General features: G+C 39.3%; 1 protein-coding gene across 1 annotated transcript; it reads right to left on the bottom strand.

Annotated features, from left to right (window-relative positions):
- Positions 1-20,215: 20,215 nt before the first annotated feature.
- LOC123312709 (craniofacial development protein 2-like) lies at positions 20,216-21,514 on the bottom strand. Its single transcript, XM_044897204.1, has one exon. The coding sequence runs from the start codon at positions 21,512-21,514 to the stop codon at positions 20,216-20,218; it is 1,299 nt and encodes a 432-aa protein (XP_044753139.1).
- Between the last annotated feature and the right edge of the window lie 840 nt (positions 21,515-22,354).

The following is a 22,354-nucleotide window of genomic DNA, read 5'->3' as shown; positions in this document are numbered from 1 at the left end:
CCAGGCAGTCGATGTCATGGGAGTCAGTGTGTCGGGAGATATGGTCGACTCCTTCTCCATATCTCCGTCTAGTTTTCCGGACGGCAGGGACAATCTCGTGAGAGAATGTTCTCCCTCTGGCATCGAGAACAGAAAATTTTCGGTGGCCTGCGACATTCTCGACGCATGTGGCCATAATAATATAATAATAATAATAAAATAATAATGTTTATTTCAAAGAATGTCACAAGTACATGGTAAATGCACATTAAATGAAACAACGTCAAAAACCTTACACCCTATCTGTCTAGGTAATCTCCAATGGAATAGGGTTCTAGTGTGATGAGCATCTCTTTCAAATTCTTTTTGAAGACATAAATACTTTTACAATTTTTCAATTCATCAGGAGGTCTATTGAACATTCTGATACAGGCATAAGTTGGGTGTTTCTCAGTGATAGAAAGTCTATGTTTGGGGTAACAAATATCAAAATTCCGAGTGTGATAGGTATGCATTGAACTACATAGTTTATATTCACCTAGGTTCCTAAACATATAGATCAACAATTCATAAATATAAAGAGAATATACGGTTAATATTTTGTTCTCTTTGAAAACTCCCCTGCATGATTCCCTGTAACCCAGCCCAAAGATGATTCTGATGATTCTTTTCTGGATGCGGAAAATCTCTTGTAATCCAGAACATGCCCCATAGAAAATCAAACCGAATCTCAGTAAGCTCTCAAAGTTGGCAAAATAAAATATTCTTAGCGAATCAGCATTTAAGTATTGGCTGGTTATTCTCAAGTTATGAACAACAGAGTTTAATTTCTTTCCCAGACTGATAATATGGGCTTCCCATTTGAGGTTTTCGTCTAAATGGACTCCTAAGAATTTTGTTGTGGTTTTAGGTTTTGTTACTAGGTTTTCCAATTTGATAGTAGTTGGTGTCTGTATCCTCTGTTGTGATGTTCTGAAGAGTATAACATTCGTTTTATCAGCGTTGAGAAATAATCCATTCTTCTTGAACCATTCCTCAATTCTATTGAACAGCAAAGAACTGGTCCTGAGTAGCTGAGGATAATCCGAACCTGGTACTAGCATACTCGTGTCATCTGCATAGTTTGTGAGAAGACAATCAGTTAGATTGTTTTCCGTGGGCATTTCATCCGAGTATCTGCTTTCATTTTCTTCCCCTGATGTATTAATCTTGCTCATGTCATTCAAAAACTCTCGTAATTCTTCAGCAATTCCAACTGCGCCGCCTAGAACCTCTTCTACTGTAGCATTCTCGTCCCAAGTATCCTCAAGGATAGTAGATACGTCGTTAATAAAGAGAACAAATATAATGGGGCCTAATAGGCTTCCCTGTCCAACACCTGAGGGGTTCTCTTGGATTTCCGATTTGGAGATGTTGCCATCTTGTTTTATGACTGTTCTTTGTATTCTGTTTCCTAAGTACGACTTGAACCAATCTAATGCAATGCCTCTCACACCATATTTTTCAAGTTTCATCAAGATGTATTCATGGCTGAGACAATCAAATGCCTTAGATAGATCCAAAAATATGCCCAATAGGATTTCATTTTTTTCAAATGCTTCAACAATTTTTTCTGTAAACTGCAGTATGGCACTTGTTACAGACTTTCCTCTAATGTAACCGTGCTGGTTTTTGTTCAGTATGCTACATTTGCTAAGAAAGCTCACCAACCTGTTGCACGCAGCCATCTCAAATATTTTAGAGAACGATGGCAATATGCTAATGGGCCTATAACTTTCAAACAAACTGCGATCCCCTTTCTTATAGACAGGAATTACTGAAGCTAATTTTAGTTGTTCAGGGAAAATTCCATATACAAAAGAATTATTAACCATATAACTCAGAACTTCTGTTATACTACTCAAACATTGCTTGATGATAATTATTGGTATTTCGTCATCTCCACTGGTAAATTTATTCTTGAGTCTTTTACCCAATGATAGGATCTCATTTTCTGTAACGGGGTTCAAGAAGAAAGACAGTTGGTTTGGAAGGATGTTACAGCTGAAAGTAGATCTTGTACTGTTCTGCATCAGATTAGGTATTACTTCTAGCAAGAAGCTATTATAGTGATTAGCTGTTTCAGCTGGAGTTTCCTTGAAGTGACTATTGGAATTGGAATGCTTGTCTTTACCAACCACATCGTTGTATATGGCCCACATTGTTTTTGTTTTATTATCTGATAGAGAAATTTTTCTGTGATAGTTGTTCGAACGACTTTTAATTAGTAAGTTGTTATACTCCTTCTTGAACCGATTGTATGTTTGTTTCATTTCAGGGTGATAGTGCGAGATTAACTGTAATGCACTGAGTTTGTTTTTCCATTCCTCTATCTCTGGGTCGAAGGTTTTGGGCTTGCACCGTTGTGGGACAACTAGTTTGAGTGGAAAGCATTCATGGAACAGTCTCAGAAAGAGATTCATGAAACAATTCCATTGTGAATTTACTTGACTCTCTCCCGCGTTATATACCTGTTGCCAATCTTGTTCTGTCAGTTTTTTGGAAAAAATTTCTATACTTTCGGACGTATAAGTTCTTTTGTAGTACGTGCTAGGTTTAATAGCAAAGTTCAATGTGAATGAGAGTTTAAGCCCTAAGTGATCTGAGACAGCCGTATACAGTACATCGGTTGAACAGATATATTCACAGTTAGTGAGAACATTATCTATACCTGATCTAGATGTAGGAGTTATTCTAGTGTATTCATTGAAAGCAGAACTGAATGAATATGAACTGAGTAGGAGGTTCATTCTGACAATATTATTGTGATCATCTTTCAAATCAATATTAAAATCACCTGATATAAAAGTTAATTTTCTGTCCAAGACAAATACTTCCAAGACATCTTCTAGTTTTTCGTAAAATAATTCTAGTGAGCTCTTGGGTGACCGATAAACACTGATAACAACGACACTTTGATTGCCCATAAAACACTCCACTGCAGCACACTCAAACACTCGATGCTCAGCTAAGTTATTTATTCGTTGGTGGACTCTATATTTGGTACCGTTCTTGATGTAAACAGCAGCTCCTCCATGCCTTCTCTCCTGTCGACAGTAGTGGGTAGCCAGGGTGAAGTTCTGTACTTTGTATGATGGAAGCTGTGCTTCAGTCTTCCAGTGCTCAGATAATGTGAGGAAATGGCAATCTGGATGTCCCTCGAGTAAGGTGTTCAGTTCATTTATACTGTTTCCTATGGACTGCATATTCTGCAATATGAGGCTTACTGGGTGTGCTGATCTTTTGTTTCTTATAAAAAATCGCCTCCTTGTTGATCTAAGAAGTCCTTGTGTTTAAGGAAGTCAAAGCGCTTTATTCCGACTCCATCAGGCCAAAAATCTGATGCGTACATATCGTCCTTTTTGTTGAAAGGAGCTGTTACCACATATCGCCGTAGAATGTTCTCAGAGGTTGGTATTTCTTTGACATTAACTTCAGCGTTTTCGAATCCATATCCACCACATCGGAAACACTGTGTCTGGAAGGACACTCTCCTCCCTGATGATGATTGGGTCCGGTCAGCGTGGCTATTTTCGGCTCGACGGCGGGGTGGCGGTGTTGAAGTTCCGGATCGACCTTCGGACCTGTCTCCAGAAGTTGGACGGTGTGATTTCTGTTGCCGGACTATTGATTCTCTGGATCTGGGTGGCTTTGGACGGCTTTCCCCCGGCGGAGAAAGTCGTGTCTGGTTGGCTTGCGTCGGCGGTACTGGTTCTCTGTGACCGGTTGTTTGGTGAACCTGTTCTACGGTATCCGCAGAAAAACTTCCCTGATATCGATTCAGTTGACGGGGAGTGTACGTTAGGTGAGGTTCCTCCACGAAACCCGGTTTTGAGGGTGGCCGGGTGTACTGGTTCATCTGCCATTGGACGAGTTCAAAAACTTTTCCCTTACGGAGAAGTTCATCATACGTCTTCGTCTCCTGGAAGGCCAAGGCCTGCTGTAAGGGCGGGATCAACCTCTGTCGGATAAGTCGGATCTGTTCCACTTGGGATGGTTTGGTATAGGTGAGTTTCTGGAATAAGTTCTGCATCCGGGTAACATACAGAGGCAGCTTTTCTTCAGGTCCCTGTGTTAGTCTCTTCATTTCCTCCAACAGATTCTCCTCGTAGTTGACAGGCAGAAATGCTTCTTTCAGTTGGTTGCTAAAATCCTCCCAGTCCTCGAAAGCACCTCTCCTAGGAATAAACCAATCCCTTGCTTCTTTTCGTAGTAATTCATAAACTGATTCAAAAACTTGTTCCAGGGATACTCTACGGGATTCAGCCAGCCTCTCCACTTCTTCAAGAAATCCGGTCACACCTCCAGCGCCATCAAAGGAAATGTTCCACTTGTGCACTGGGATAGCTGGTATTGTTGCTCGGGACTCCGGCTCTGATCTTTCAGGTGTTGTGATAACTGGTCGGTCAGGACTTATCCAAGGTGCAGGTAAGTGTGAGAAAGACACCCTTCGTGTAGAATTAATCCATCTACCCTGTGTCGGACCCTCAGGGGTTGCTGTCCCACAGTCCTGTGACTGTGTGAGAGGTATTGCTGGTAACTGTCGCAGTAATGCTCTACATGTCTGTCGTGTCTCATTCATGACCTCTTCTAATGTTGGATTCCTTACAGGTGTTCCAGTATGTGAGACATCGACCGCTACAGGAGGATCGACACCATCTCCAAAGTCGACAAGCGATGGCTCTCGGAGCCCTGAAATCCGCTCCGGTCGGATCGGTGACACACCAGGTGAACTGGGCACCTCCACATCTAAGAGAGACTTCTGATGTCGGTTAGATGGCTGCGGCTGTTCACGATTACTCTTCTTACGTAGCTCCTCTAGTGTTTCCAGCGCCTTAGCTGTAGTTGCCTTCATTTGTCCAACTAGTTGTAACTGTGTTGTGTCTGCAGTGACAATAAAGTCCAGCCTTCCTTGAATGTGTATTAATCGGGTGTAAATTCGCGAAAATTCGTTAGCCGCATTCTCATGATTGAAGTTCTGAAGGGATTCCACCAAATCGGTGAGTTTATTTTGGCAAATCTCAATCTCCGAGGCGGGATTCAATGATGTTGGGGGTAGTAGAGGTTCATTAGACTGAAGTACTTGTCGTAACAGACTCCGTTTAGTCATCACAGTACCCGGTATCGATTGTCCTCGCAGTTGTGATTCGTATGTATGTTCATCACTGAGTAACCGGTTCACATCCATGTTCGACATATTATATTCACCTAAGTCCGATTCATAACGCACCAATATTTCACACTCGGTAAGTCTTTCACAATCCGTTTAAGTTCTAAGTCCAACCCGGTAGGTTAATTGTTAGCCAACCTATTCACTTAAGTTCGAAGTGGGTATCGGTGTACCACAAGTCTAAGTCTAAGTCCCGGCGTATCAGAAAAAAAAAATCTAAGTCCCGGCGCACCAAAAGCAATCTAAGTTCCGATGTTTCACACTAAACATTTTACAAGTCCAACGTTACTCGAAAAAAATTTCAATCAGTCCCACTAAAGTCCGAAAATATTCGAAAAATACCGCACACAATCGCAAGTCGTCTCGTATAGTCCGGAAAATTTCCCGAAATTCGAATCGCACCAGAACGCACAGGTTAAATTCCAAATAGTTTTTCAAGTTCAATATCCAGAAAATAAAGCGCAATAATCGAATTTCAGTTTTCAGAAAAATCAGAAATGATTGGTAAGTTTCAACAGTACTGGTCAAAAGAAAATATAAAACAGGTAAATTTTACAAATTGTGACAATAAATTTTCAATTCCCGGAAATTCACTCACCTTCAATACGAAATTAAAACAGTTCAATTCAATAAATCAGAAATAATAAGAAATCGGAAATAATTTTCACTGATATAACGGCGCAATAACAGTTCAGTTTTCAATAACTCAGTAAAGTAATCGGCAAAAAGAATAATCACAAATTATTTCCAATGGGTTTCAACAATAGGAAAATTTCCAAAATAGAGTCCAATTCAAACCACAGTATAACAGTTAAATACAGAGTGGCAGGTAATAAAACACAGATCAAGTTTATTTTTCACAGTTTTCCGTTCAAGAAATAGTTACTCAATGTTCGGAGGTTTTACTCACTGTTTCGGGAATTCACTCACTGTCCGGTTAATGTTTCTCACCTCTGTTGTTTCCTACTAGATTTAGCACGGTCCCTGCTCGGGCGCCATTTTTGTAACGTGGGTTACTCGGAGAAAACTTATCTCGAGCGCCAGCTATTCTTTTCAATAGGGAGAATAGCAAACCTACCAGAGTAGCTGCTAGCCGGAGACAGAGCTCGCTGTTGTCTAGAAGTCAAAATCGAATTATGTAAAAGTTTATTCACACCTTCGGAAACTAATTATATGTACAAGGGAGATATGTGGGATATAAAATATGAGTGATTCTATAAGCGAACATACATTCGGGAAATCCTATCCGGTTACGAGCAATTTATAATGTTTATACCGGGTGCAGTGAAAAATCAAAGGTTTAATAAAATGCGCCGACCAGAACTGACGGAACGAATGCTAAGGACTTGCTATACGGCATCGGTATGTAGTTGTATTTCTCCGGAAATGAAACACAACAAGGGCGGATCTGTTCGAGACTTTTATTCGCTATCCCAAGGGCTATAACGCACCATGACTGATAGCGAAGAAAAGGTCTATTTTAAGCGCAACTACGGGATTTCACTGACTACGAGCGGTATCTCTTATTCTCTGCCCCAAGGGCTATAACGCGCCATGACTGACAGAAAAGAAGAGATTTCGGATTCAACACTTATGACGCGGAACGCGGACAGGGGGGTTGACGGGACTTTCCCTTCAGTACCCCAAGGGCTTACGCGCCATGACTGATAGCGAAGGGAAAAGTCAGACTCGCGAAACAGGGTAAAGAACGATTAAATACAACAGAAAACGATACAGTACAGCAGTGTCAAAGTTAAAGAAGTAACGGCGTAGGTCTAACAAAGAAACTGAACGGTACAGACGGGGACCTACCTCCTTTGTTTCAAGCACTCGCGGAAACTCAAAGGAAAGAAAAGAAAACTAAAAAAATTGATTCTAAATAGCACTGATGCAACACCAAAAAAAAATTATTCTTCAACGGCGAAAAAACGGAAAACTAGCTGAAGTAAGAGAACTGAATTAAAACAGAAGTCACCGCGTTAAAAGCGAAAAATCGAAATACTGAAATACTGAAGTAACCGAGCAAAGTCAAAAAGTAAGTCGAAGAACTGAAGTAAAAGTGACCGTCGCGGGGGAAAATTTGCTTTTATAGGCAAATCCCCTCTCACGGTAAAAATCTGAAAATTCCAGAATGCGACAAGAATGAAAAACATCGTCAGCTCCGGTTTATCGCATATCAACAGATGAAAAACGTCGAAATCTTCAGCGGCATGTAAGAAAAACAACGTGAAACACAGATAAGCGGTTTTTTACATTTACTCTGCCTATCGGAATGAACGTACTGAATATTCGAGAATTAAAATATTTTCAAAGACGGAAATTTAAAACGAAAGAAATGCACTAAAATGAATTCCAATTTTCCTCAGAAAACTGGACTTCATTACAAGGAACCCAGATCTGAATTGTCCTCACCGTTACTAATAGTACCAAAGAAACCAGATCACAATGGAGCTAAGAAATTTCGAGTAGTATTAGATTATAGATTACTGAACAAGCAAATTAAAGGTGATAAATTTCCATTACCAAACATTACTGAAATACTAGATTCCTTGTCAGGAGCAACTTACTTTTCTCATCTAAATTTAGCGCAAGGATGTTACCATTAATAAGAAAATTACCTCCCGATAGCAGACCATATACGGCTTTCACAACTGAAAGAGGTCAATATCAAATGGAAAGACTAGGAATGGGTTTAAAAACAAGCCGCAGCTCATTTTCAAGACTTATGACAATAGCTATGTCAGGTTCAAATTACGATTCATGTTTTATTTATTTGAATGATTTAATCTTTGGACATTCGTTGCAAAATCATAATCAAAATTTAGTGAAAGTATTACAACGACTGAGCGAGGTTCATTTGAAATTGAATCCTAGTAAATGTGAATTCTTGAAGAAGGAAATGTTTTATCTAGGTCATATCATTTCGGATAAGGGCATTTCGCCAGATCCAGAAAAAATTGATGCTATTTCACGATATCCTGTACCTACAAGCTCTGAGGACGTAGAACGTTTTGTTGTATTTGCTAATTATTATAGGAAATTCATTAAAAATTTTGCAGCAATCGCTCAACCTCTGAACAACTTATCACGTAAAGGAAAAATTTTTCAATGGACGGAAGATTGCGAAAAAGAATTCAAAACCCTAAGGCAAGTCCTTCGGACAGCACCTCTTCTTCAATATCCAGAATTTTCAGAGAATAACGAATTCATTCTAAAAACGGATGCTAGTGGATTTGCATTAGGTTCAGTTTTATAGAATTCTAATGACCATCCAATAGCCTTTGCTTCACGGAGTTTGAATCCAGCAGAAAAGAACTATTGTACAATTGAAAAAGAGCTCTTAGCAATAGTTTGGTCAGTCAAACATTTCAGACCTTATTTGTATGGACGGAAATTTAAAATCCTCACAGATCACCAACCACTGATTTATTTGTTCAATATGACCAATCCATCTAGTCGATTAACCAAATTCCGTTTTTCCGATTTTAGAAGAATATGACTTCACGGTTCATTATGTAAAAGGTTCAGAAAATGTAACAGCAGATGCCTTATCGCGTATTAAAATAGATTCAGCAGAACTCAATGAAATGACGAACGGTATAGTTGGAAACATATGCGTCATGACGAGATCTCGAACTAAAAATGAAGTAGGTTCGAAACAACATGAGACAAATGCCTCCGATGGCAAAAGGATTGAACACCCTGTTGTTGTCGAAGTTTTAAAACGTCCAGCAAAAAGTGTTGGATTGAGACCAACTTCAGAAAGAGAATTTTGTAATTTGAAAAATCAACATTTGAAGGATTACAATGAGAATTTAATATATAATGTGAATTCACAAATTATTTTCATTAAACAGGATATCCGATCAGCGTACGACTTAGGTAAATCGTTGAGGAAACTGGAAAAATTATGCGCAGAAATTAATATATTAGAATTCTACCTCATAAAGCTAGCTAGTAATATAAAATTTTTGAATATGTTGACAAATTATAAGAATGAAATTCCAGGAACATCCTTAAAGATTAATATAATAAGAGATGTAACGCGAATCGAAGACAGAGAATTGAGGAAAATAATTCTGAACCATTTTCACATGCTTCCAACCGGTGGACATGCAGGTATCGAACGCATGTTCAACAATATCAAAAGAGGGTATTTCTGGAATGGCTTAAGATCTGATGTTTAAAAATTTTCAAAGAAGTGTGATGATTGTCAACGTCATAGGCATTCTTTACCTAGGAAAGAACCTTTGACAATCACTACCACAGCTTCGTCTGCCTTTCAGAAAATTTTTCTAGATCTCGTAGGTCCATTACCTACAGATATCCAAAATAACAAATATATACTCACAATTCTATGCGACTTAACCAAATTTGTAGAGTATTACCCACTACCAAACAAAGAAGCAGAAACAGTTTCGAAATCTTTTATTCAAAACTTTGTTTTAAGATATGGTATACCTTCTGAAGTTGTTACAGACCAAGGCACAGAATTCTTATCAAGAATATTTAGTGAATCGTGTGATTTGCTCAAAACTAAGCAATTCAATTCAATAGCTTATCACCACGAAACACTAGGTGCGCTTGAAAATTCGCATAAACAATTAGGAGCTTTCCTTCGTATGCACGCAGCTAAGAAAAGTAACAACTGGAGTAATTGGGTTCCGTATTGGTGCTTCATATAACAATACCGTGAATTCTTCAACTCGCTATACTCCGTACGCATTAGTTTTCGGAAAACCTAGTAGATTTCCACAAAATTTTAAAAGCCAAGTAGATCCAATCTACAATTTTGACAACTATCCTCTTGAACTAAAATATAGGTTGCAAACAGCATGGAAAGATGCTAGAGGAATCTTGATAAAGACAAAATTGAAGAGAAAAAAAGAGTTTCGACAGGAAATGTAACGAAATAAACTATAAAGTAGGAGATAAGGGGCTCTTGAATAATAAGAACATTGACAATAAACTTGACCCGTTATTTAACGGTCCCTACGAAATAGTGCGAAACCCGAACATTATTGTGGAAACGGCCAAGAACAAACTCAAAGAAGTGCCGAAGAACAGAGTGAAACCGTATTTCTCATAACAAGTAATCAGTGATTAGAATTAAGAGACTGATATGAAAATTCTTCTTCTTCTCGAAGTGCCTATCCTCTATGGATGTTGGCTATCACATTTATTCACTGCCGCTCTGAATAGAGCTGTCGATGTCATTTCAGTCCATGTTCTTAAGTTTCGCAGCCAGGATATTCGTCTTCGCCCTGCTGACCTTCGGCCCTCTATTTTTCCCTGCAGGATGAGCTGAAGAAGGTGGTATTTTCCATTTCGCATGATATGTCCGAAGTATTCCAATTTCCTGCATTTGACACATTGTAGGTATTCTAATTGTCCGTCAATGCGTTGCAATACCGTATCGTTTGACACGTGGTGTACCCATGGGATTCTGAGCATGCGGCGATAACACCACATCTCAAATGCATCTATGCGCTTACATGAGGCATCAGTAAGGGTCCACGCTTCTGCTCCGTACAGAAGTGTTGAGAGCACATAGCATTTTAGAATTCTTATTCTAGTATGAATGTTGAGGGACAGGTTGCATAGTACTTTACGCATCTTGTTGAATGTACTTCTTGCTTTTTCGATTCGACATTTCATTTCCCGAGAATGATCCCAATCCTTATTCAAGGTGCAGCCCAGATATTATTATTATTATTATTACAATAATGTTTAGAGCTGAGGCAGAGCCTGTATAAGCTCAAAATACAAAAAGAAAAATCAATAGTATGCGAAACAAAACGTAAACAAGAATTGAACAATGGAAAATAATTAGTGATTCAGACAAAAAAAAAACAAAAATAAAGATCCGTCAGGTTACTGTCGAATGGCTTCTATGTCGGTCTAGTCTGTTCTTGAACGCATTCACATTTGCTGCCTTCACAACATCAGCGGGTAAGTTGTTCCAGATGGAGAATACTCGATTTGATAAAAAATGCTGCCGAGGGGTTGTTTTGAAGTTCTCCTTACTCAACTTATACGCGTGGCCCCCCAAGTTATTTCTATTGTAAACGAAGAAGGCTGATAAATCGGTGCCGAAGGTCTTATTCAGTATTATGAAGGTCACGATGAGGTCACCCCTCAGACGACGATCCTGGAAGGATGTTACTCCAAAAATTTTCATTCTCTCCTCGTAACTGTGGCGCAGTGTACCATACGGTATACGAGTCGCCCATCTCTGAACTCCCTCCAATTGTTCAATATCAGACTTGAGATTGGGACACCAAGCTGGTCCGGCGAACTCAAGAATAGGGCGTATATAAGTTGTATAAATCTTAGAACAAACAGCAGGTGAACAACCACGAAAAGATTTGGAAATCGTGAATATGAGACTTCTTGCCCTGGCCGTAATCTTTTTCACGTGCTTTGACCAACTCAAATCCGAATTAACGGTCAGTCCAAGATCTTCATGACAATCTGTCGGACTGAGTCGATGGCCACACAGGAAATATGGATGTCCTGGATTTTTCTTTCCAATGTGAAGAACGCAACACTTCTCTAGATTCAGCGGAATCAACCAATCATTAGACCAATCAGACAGCGAATCGAGATCTGATTGAAGCAATGCTGAATTAGAGATTGCATTATTATATATTTTATTATCATCAGCGAACTGAGAGCATGACGAACGCAATATGCGGGGCAGATCAGCTGTATAAATCAAAAAGAGCAAGGGTCCCAAAACAGACCCCTGAGGGATACCACTAGTGACGGGTCTTGGTGTTGATGTGACATTTGATACCCAAACAGAAAATTGCCTATTTTTTAAGAAGGCCTCAATCCAAAGCAGAAGATCCCCTCTCACTCCGAAATGCTCCAGCTTGGAGAGAAGGCGACGGTGGGGAACACGGTCGAATGCTCTCGAATAGTCTAGGTAAATGACATCAACAGGAATGTCCATATCGAAGGCCTTCGTCCAATCGTTAATACACTCCAGAAGGTTTGTGAGAACTGAGCGACCGGGCAAAAATCCATGCTGGTTCGAAGGGATTATTGTATTTGAAAGTAGGAACTTGGTCATTTCTTCCAATATAATGCGTTCACAAACTTTAGAAGCAATTGATGTCAGACTAATTTATTTATTTATTTATTTAATTATATACGGACTAGCCATTTTACATATTTACAATGAACCTACAACAATATCAACCAGAAGAAATGTACAAAAATCAGTGAAAACTCTCAAGATTCCTAAAATAATTCTTCAGTTGAAAAATTGAAACATGAAAAGATCTATCTCCACCGAACCAGCAGCCCGCAATGCTCTATCAAGAGGATTATTCATCAAATAATTGGTTCGGCAAAACTTTATGTTAAATTGTTCCCAAGTTCTGAGACTTCTCTGAGGAACGTTTAAATGTATCCTCTGTAGTAGATATGGGCAATCGATGTAATTGTGCAAAATCTTGTAAACCAGCATTATTTCAAAGTTATGACGTCTCGTTTCAAGGGATGTAAGGGATAATTTATCTCGAATGTCCTCATAATGAATAGTATCAATGGTTAATCCCCATTTGTATCCTATCCATTTCAAAAATTTATTCTGGACCCTTTCAATGGCTTGTATATGCACTGCATAGTGAGGTGACCATATCACACATGAATATTCAACAATGCTTCTCACATGAGCTATGTACATTGTCTTAATAGAAGAGACATTAAAGTCCTGCATATGTCTTTTAATGAAGCCTAGCATTCTTAAAGCTTTTGATGATACGTAATTTATGTGCTCTATAAAACTCAAATTTGTATCTAGCAATACCCCAAGATCCCTCACTGTGTTAACCGACTTTAATATACACGCATTTACTGAATAATCAAACAAGACCACCGAATTAGACCGGGAAAATCGCATAGTCTGACACTTCTCCACATTAATTTCTAACTCATTTTGTACGCACCATTCCAAAACGTTTTCGACATCTCTCTGAAGTAACAGGCAATCAGTTATTGATCTTATAAGCCGAAACAGTTTCATGTCATCCGCAAACAGAAGAAAGTGACAAAATTTTATGACCGATTTTATGTCATTGATGAAGCACAAGAATAAAAGAGGCGACAAAGGTGATCCTTGCGGGACGCCTGAAATTACTTCAATACCTTCCGAAAAAACATCAGAAATCTTTACGAACTGTGTCAACCCAATTAAACGATCTGAAATCCACTCGATTAGGGGTGACCTGAAGCCCAAAGCTCTGAGCTTGGCAATGAGAAGCCAATGAGGTACCCTATCAAAAGCCTTGGCAAAGTCGGTGTAGACTACATCAACTTGTGCCTTCTCGACGAATGCTGACTGTATCAAGTCTATGAAACATAGCAAATTTGTTGTAACCGATCTACCGGCAATAAATCCGTGTTGCTCTTCAATAAAAATATGTTTGAGTATTGGTGTCATTTTATTAGTTATTAACGTATCTAAAATTTTCGGAATATAGGAGCTTTTTGTTACTGGTCTATAGTTCCCCACATCACCAGAATCACCTGACTTGAATACTGGAGTGATATAACTTAATTTCCAGAGGCTTGGATATTTTCCTGATTCAACTGACAAATTGAATAAAAAAACCAGGGGAACCGACAAAACATATCTGCACTTTTTAAGAAACAGTGCGGAAATCTTATCTGGTCCAGCATCATTTTTCTCTGGAAGTGTGCTGAGAATATCAAGAACTTCCGTTTCACAGAAATTACCAACCCTAACGTCGACTGTGTTATCGAAACATACAACCCGTGACATATCAGGTTTTGACATTTTATATATTTCAGAAAAGTATTTTCTAAAAAGATCTGCAATGCTCACATCATCGTTCGCCACCTCATGTCGCAAATACATAGATTTGGGAAATCCCTTCTGTGTTTTCCTATCATTAATAAATTTCCAGAAATATCTGGGATTAGTGGAAATTTCAAGTTCAACCGATTCAACATATTTTCTATAACATCTATCAGTTTCCACCTTACACTGGCCTCTCAGTCTTGTGAACAAAAAATAATCGTCTAAACTTCTAGTTTGTTTATATCTTTTATGAAGGTGTTTTTTTTCAGAAATCAATTTTTTCAGCTCGGTGGAAAACCAACATGGGAAAGTAAAAACTTTTTTAACTTTTTCGGGGATATATAACTTGATAGCGTTGATAATGATTTCGTAGAATCCCTCGGTACAACTCTCGATATCCTTGTATGCCCGTAAGACTGACCAGTCAACTTCATCCAAATATGATATTAAACTCTCATAATCGCCATTTTTGAAATCATAAAAGGTGTGAACTGATTTTAAAACCTGTTTCACTAAAAAGAGAAAAATATAGTGCGGGATGATGTAAATCGCAAGGTAAAATAATATCGTTTGACTCTTCTATTTTAATAGCTGATTGAGGTGCAAATATAAGATCCAAAGAAATATCGTTAGAGTTTTTTATGTGATTCATCTGAAATAGACCCAAAGAGGACATAGTTGAACTAAGGATTCCCTGGTTGGAAGATCCCCTACCAACCCCTAACATATCGAAGTCCCAAGTAGCCCCAGGCATGTTATAGTCCCCACAGCAGATAAATTGGCAAGAAGGATACTGCTCTAAAATACCCTCAAGATCCTCGCAATGTGTAGCATATTGAGATGCTGCTGAACTCGGTGGGATATATACATTAGAAAACAAAAAACATTTCGATGCAATACTAATCATAACAAATACCTGCTCAATATTAGAGCGGCCAAGAAATATTTGTCGAGAACAAATATGTCTCTTTACGGCAATCAAGACCCCACCACCTCTCTGTTTTTCACTATTAGTTTCGTCTCTATCTTTTCTATATATACAGTACTCGTCTAAACCAAGTTCGGCGTTATTAAAACTTGAATTTAACCACGTCTCCGTGAGCAATATTACATCGAAATTAACATTTGATACTGACTTAGCAAATTTAACAATTTTTGTTCTTAAGCCTCTCACATTCTGGTAATAGCAATGGATCTTAAAACTACCTACTTGAACCTTATGAATAGATGATCTATGGGCCAGCTCCTCTTCGTTCCGTGTGAAATGGCCGTATAAGCGTTCCCTCCGGCCAATGTTCAGCTCCCAGCAATACCTCAAGGTCGAAATCTCTACTTCCCAACTTGAAAGATTTCTTGGCACGTTTTGATTTGAGATCAAAACACAGAATGTCCCTCTCCGGCCATCTCTCGTTAGCATATGAGATTATGTTCTGAGCAGTAGTAGTATCATTAAGGCCTCCCACCCATATCCAATTTCTTCCCTTTGGTGCCGGTTGGATTAATGAACTGGGTTGAGAGGTACCTCTTCTGGTCGTTTCAACATTTTTCCTTTGAAACTTTGAGCTTTTATGAGGATCCTCCAGAGACATCCCCTGCTCGCTCGATGTAGTCTTCATTCCATTCTTCGATACGTGTTCAACCTTTGGAATTTTCTTTTTGGGTTTTGTTGGTCGCATTTCTCCTTCGACACGATTGGCTAATGAAGCTTTTTCTACTGGAACTTTTTCTACTACCATTGTTCTATGTTCACCTTCAGAAGATAATAACCGAACCATGTCGACGTTACTTTCCTTCAAAACACGGACCTCGGTCCGCAGCTCGGATATTTCATTTACCATTTTTTGTACTATCGATTCTGATGCCTTTGAAATTAATTTTCCCAAATCCGCAATGAGGGCTTGATTGTCGAGATCCCGTTGCGGCTCTGATAACTTGGAATCAACAATTGGAACACAAGAATCGCAGTAAAACCTCAGATTTCTCGCCTCTGACAATGCTTTTATCACAGGATCTTTAAAACGCAAACATTGCACATGCAATTGAGACGAGCATAATTCACATTTAATGAACTTATTATTTACGATGAAGTTGTCTTCACAGATTTGGCAACTCTGATCTCCTTTATTTGCCGACGACATGGTATGCAGGTGTGTGTGTCGCTTTAGATAACAAATAATAATTTCCTCTTATCTGAGTGATAATCAGCTGGCAATTTATCTTATTGTAATGATGGAAATCGATCTCGTTAGAAAAAAGAATTGCATCAATTACCTGAACTATCTCAAAATTTTCGCGAAAAATTTGTATATCACTAGAATGTTGTGCACATATGAACTCTGTGAAATTTCAAATTTAAAAATCGCCTATTTGACCACGAAAAATCGAATCAGCGAGGAACGATAAAACATACGTGTGAACGATGTTTTCAAACGATATATGGGGCGATAGTTGTCAGGACACAGCTTATCTCCTCTTTTGAAGACAGGTGTCACTGATGCCTGAACCCACGAAGAGGGCAAAGTGTGCCATCGGAAAGACTCAGAGAATATCATAGCTAACGGGACACACAATGAGTTGGCACAGTATTTCAGAACTCTAGTGGACACTCCATCAGCACCAGGTGAGGAGTCAGTTTTTAATGCTTCGAGTTGCTTCATTACCAATTCGGGTGAAAACTGCACCCCATTTACCTCGACTTGACAGCGATCATATTTAACTGTTGGTAGTGGTCCAGCAGGCTCAGCAGTGAATGATGAAGCAAATGATTCGGCCAAACACTCAGCTGACTGTCTGAAGTTATTACAGATCGCGCCTGAGCTTCCTCTAACCATCGGAATTGACGTCCCCGACTTAAGAAAGGATCGCACATATTTAAAAAAAAATTTCTTGTTGTTAGAGAAAACTACATTAGTCTCAAACTCTTTCTTTGCATTATCAATTGCTGTTGATAAACGGTTGGAAAAATTGCGGTGTTTAGCGAAATCCTCGACCCGTCTGCGCCTGGTATAACTCCGCCACAGTCTGCGCTTGTGTCGTATCATACCACGCAGGTTGTCATCTATCCAAGGTTTAATCGGGTTGATCTCAATAAATTTAGATGTTTTGTTCTCCCTGATTGCCGTCTCGATAACATCAACCAAAAATTTCCACATTTCCTCCACGTTATGGTTTTCAAAATGATACGCCCACCGAATACTGGAATACTTTCATTCACTTTAGCATAATTCACCACATCTATTTTCTTTCTAAGAATAGTGGACCTAGAGGTTGTATAAAACTGAATCTTTGATTTCAAAGTGATGTGATCCGACCTACCAAATGGCGGCAGATACACAATTTCAGCAGAGAGGTCAGGATCGTTTGTTAGAAAGAGATCGAGCAAAGAGGGCGTCTGATTAGGACGATATCTTGTGAGTTTATCAATAAGTTGCAAGAGACTGGAATCCAAAAACATTCGTGCAAAAGGTAAAGAGGGTGAACCAGATGGTGGCAAGTGCAACAGCGGCCAAGAAATGTCCGGCAAGTTAAAATCGCCCGCAATGAATGTGTTTTCTCTATCAGATAGTTGTTGTAGATGACTTATGAGAATAGCATCATGAATACATGCTCTTGGTCTGTAGACATATTCAATAGTGAGCTTAAAAGCATTAAACCCAATTTCCATGAATAAATTATCGATTCCGAGTGTTGCAATAGATGAAGTAGAAATGGTGGATGCGCAAACGATACTTTTCTTCACATAAATACAGACACCTCCGTAGCCAAGGGTGGTTACACTGTCACTACGATACAGGACATAATTAGGAATATGCACAACCGAGTCAAGAATTCCCGGGTGAAGCCACGTTTCAGAAAGAAGAATAATACTGGGATTGGATACCTGCACAAAGGTTAGAAGCTCACGATACTTAGAGCAGAGGGATTGGACGTTAGAATACACCAGACACCATTCGTTGAAGTTGGTCAGTTTTTTGAACTGGTAGCGTTGTGTGTGGGTACAATGACTGGTTCCCCCCGAATATACTTAATAGTGAGATTTTTTTCACCTGATGCTTCTCTTCTTTTCAATAATGCGCGGGTCGTATCCAATAGTTTGAGTTGTTCGGGGGTTTTATCGTCGGTGAGTATGAAGTTTCTGCAAGATCTGAAACGAGTGTGGCCTGAGATGTCTCCAACTTATTTATCTTCTCCTCACAAGCAGCTATGGAATTGGAGTGGCCACCAAGTATTTGGGTGTGAACCTCAAGTGTTTCACGACATTTACTCAGCTCCGCAACAATAGTTGACTGATCGTTTTTAATTGATTTAAGATCAACAGCTATGCAGGAGATCTTACTCATCAACAAGTTGAAATGTTCCATAGTAATATGCTCACTACTTGATGACTGGGATTTACTGCGCAAAGATCTCTTACGAGAATCACAGCCTCCGCAATTCCATTTGGCATTAGTTCCCTAATAAACTTCAAATCTTCAACAGATATGTTAACACATTCAAGATGAAAAACTTTGCGACAACCAGCACATTGCGGCTGATCAGTATCCAAGACAGTTCCATCGCAAATAGCGCATTGAGTAGGAATGATTCGAATGAAATATGTATTTTTACTAAGAAAAAGGTATAGGTATTACACGCTTCATTCCTGTGGGCCTGTACAGAAGACTTCACACAACAGGAAGGCCACGAACAACAGGAAGAAAGGAAAGTGGATCAAAAAGTCTCAGGGACAGACGATATTTCACCGAGAACAATAGTGCAAGTAGTTCGGTAATACGCACACAGGACCGGATGGATTAAGACAAAGAATGTTATGTTGATACGCGTACGGAAACAAAGGCAGGCGCAACATACAATTCAACCTAAGCGCCTGATTCCGCTCAGCAAGCGAAATTGATCCCAAATTAGGTAAACATAAACAAATATACCCCAGCAGAAAGTCTCAAAATACAGACATTAGGTGTGATGGTACAATATTTCTTACGTGAGACTGACTCCTATTCACTAATGCACATGAATAAAGCGAAAGTATAAATTGAACAGTGTGAAAACACTCCCAAGAACAACCGCACCCGCCGGAATCTGGACTGATGTATATGTGACTGATGGATATGTAACTGTTTCGGCCATTGTGAGGGCTATATTGCCAGCAGTAAACTGTATGTTGTCGATAGGGTTTTTACTGATAATAAGTGTGTGTGTGTCTTCTTACAGTTTATCTTCATACCATATTTAGTGCATGCAGTCCCTACACGGTCTATAAGTCTCTGGAGCCCTTCGGCAGTGTCCGCTATAAGGACGGTGTCGTCAGCGTATCTGAGGTTATTTATTATTTCACCGTTTATTACAACTCCATCTTCTATGCTGTCTAATGCTTCTTTAAACAGATGTTCTGAGTAGACGTTAAACAGAAGTGGTGACATTATACAACCTTGGCGTACTCCTCTCCTTATGCTAAACTCCTCTGATGTTTCGTTTTCGACTCGAACAATGGCTTTTTGTTGTAAATATAGCTTTGATATTATATTTGCGTCTCTGTCATCGATTCCGGATTCACGTAGGATTGAGATGAGTATATCATGTTTGACTCTATCAAAGGCCTTTTCAAAGCCTTTGAAGCACATAAAGACGTCTGTGTTAACGTCCCGTCAACATTGAATCAGGACCTGTATTGAGAATAAGGCCTCTCGGGTACCTAGTCCCTTCCTGAAGCCAAACTGTGTGTCGCTTATTCTCTCATCGAGTCTTCTATATACGCGTGCCTGTATAATATTAAGGAAAGCTTTTAGGATGTGACTCATCAAGCTTATTATTCTGTGGTCAGAACATTTATTTGCGTTCATCTTTTTGGGTATTGGAATGAATGTCGACAGCAGCCAGTCATTTGGCAATTGACCGCTTGTGTATACTTTGTTAAAGAGGTTGGTAAGCAGTTTTATCTGTTCTGGATCCAGCAGTTTGAGGACTTCCCCATGAATCTGGTCTAGTCCAGGAGCTTTGTTGTTCCTTAGTCGGTTGATAGCTGATTCCACTTCCTCTTGTGTAATGGTAGGTCCTTCGTCACCGACCACCGGGAATCCATTATCGATATTCTCGTCTCCGAAAAGCTCCTCCATGTATTCTTTCCATCTTGCAAGTTTTTTGTCCGTCTCGGTTATGATGTTGTCATTCGAGTCTAAGATTATTCCTGGACCCCGTCATTGATATCCTCCCGTTGCTTCCTTTATTTTCTTATGAAGATTAAAGTTGTCGTATTTCTTTTGCAAGATCTCGATTTCGACACATTTTTCCTGTAGCCACCGTTCTTCTTTAGCTTCTTTAATTGCTCTTATGACTTTCTTGTGTAGCTCCTTATATTTTACATTGTCCCTGTTTCTGTGTTGTCTTCTTTCTTCCATAAGTTCTAAGATAGAGTCTGTCATCCATTGTTGTCTCTTTACCAATCTGTCTGGTCTTAGTTCTTCTTCTGTAACAGAGGTTATAGATACTTTTATTTTATTCCATAGGTCTTCTATTTCTATTTCATGGTTGTTGTTCTCAGATATATTTTTGAATTCTTCGTTTAACCTCTCCTTTGTCCAACGTAATACGTTGTCTTGTTTGAGTTTCTGCATGCAAGAAGTCCTTGGAGTTTTCTTTCTAACTACCTTCTTCAGTCTTAATTTCGTGCGAGCTAGTAACAGGTTGTGATCTGATGGTGTGTCCGCGCGAGGATACGTTTTACAAGAGATAACCGCATTGCGATATCTTCTGTTTATCATAATAAAGTCGATTTGATTCCTCACAATTCTATGGTTGTTGTCGGCTGGGGATCTCCAAGTGTATAGTCTTCGGGGGGGTAGTTTAAAAAATGTGTTCATGATTGTGATGTCCACTTCTTGACAGAATTCAATTAGTCGTTCTCCTCTCTCATTTCTTACTCCCAGTCCAAAACCACCAACCACATTCTCCACCTTTCCCTGTCCGATCTTAGCGTTCATGTCGCCCATTATTATGTTAAATTCTTCCTTCTTTGTATGTTCAAGACCAGTTCTAAGTTGTTTATAGAAATTCTCTATTTCTTGATCGTCGCTTTCGGATGTCGGTGCATATGACTGTATGATGTTGAGGTCGAATGGTTTAGCCTTGATCTTGTTTAGCGCGACTCTATTCGAAATCGGAATGAACCCCTGTACGGCTTTATTGGTTTGGTTATTAAGTATTATTGCCACTCCATTTATGTTTCTAGTGGTATTGTCTCCAGAGAAGTGTATGTGATGTTCGTCTATTATGCAGTGTCCGGAGTCCGGCCATCTTGTTTCGCTGCATCCTAGTATGTCGATCTGGAGTCGTTTCATCTCTTTCACTCTATTGGCCGCCTTTCCGGGTTGGTACATACTCTGCACGTTCCTCGTGCCAATTTTCTTTTCTTTGTGTATCTTGAAGACATCATTGGAAGACCGGGGGATTCTTAGCACCCTCTCCCCATTTAAGGGGTGCCCGGGACTGAGGGCCATTGCTTGATTTTTTGTATCTATTGTGACGTCTTGGGGAATATATGTAAGGCATGCTTTCCTGACGTTGCTTTCCTGACTATGTTTTCAGCCGCTCCTACATGGAGAACAGACGCTGTTTGCAGCCGCCCACTCTGGGTCAGATGCTGCGGTTTCACCATAAGTGAGAGTTGGGTGTCTCGTGAGGACCAGTTATCTGAGGCCTCCGCTCGTCTATGACGCTTGGAGTGACCGTCTCAGACAAAAGTTACTACCTCTCCTACACAACCCCTACACCCTATAAATTAGATTAGGAAATTAACGTATTTAACTTTTTAGATTTAAGACCCATTGAGAATGTGATATGTATTATGTTTATATAGAAATCAAGTTATAGATAGGTCAAAAAAATAATTTTTTTTATATTTGTATAGAAAAAAAAATTCTCACATAGAGGGAAGGTGTAGTATGTATCAGTTTAAACAACCTGTATATTTTCATACGTGAGACGGCAAGGCCTGTAAAATCTTACATCATTATTAGAAACGTGCCTCAGATAGATAGAACTGATCCTGAGATAATCTGTATCTGTATGTTTGTAACCATTGTCATTCATATTTATCAATTCATGATGTATTATAAACACCACACGTAAACAATGTATAAATAATATATAGCATTTGGCTAAGGGATTCCATTCAGTGTGTGTATTCATTCATTATTGAATTACATCATACAATTGTCGATTCGATCTGAATCTGAGTAATAGTCTGTGATCCGTTCAACATGTCTTAAGGAATAAACACCCTTCGATGAGTCTGCCGAATATTATTCGTCATCCCTCCACTGCATATACGATTGGCC

This window comes from Coccinella septempunctata, chromosome 1, assembly GCF_907165205.1.
Source record: "Coccinella septempunctata chromosome 1, icCocSept1.1, whole genome shotgun sequence".
NCBI lineage: Eukaryota > Metazoa > Arthropoda > Insecta > Coleoptera > Coccinellidae > Coccinella > Coccinella septempunctata.
Note: the sequence above shows the minus strand (reverse complement) of the source record. Positions and strands in the feature narration are given on the sequence as shown.

What these genes read in the sequence shown, in the direction of transcription:
- LOC123312709 (XM_044897204.1), bottom strand. Translation starts at nt 21,514, where the DNA reads ATGGCCCTCAGTCCCGGGCACCCCTTAAATGGGGAGAGGGTGCTAAGA.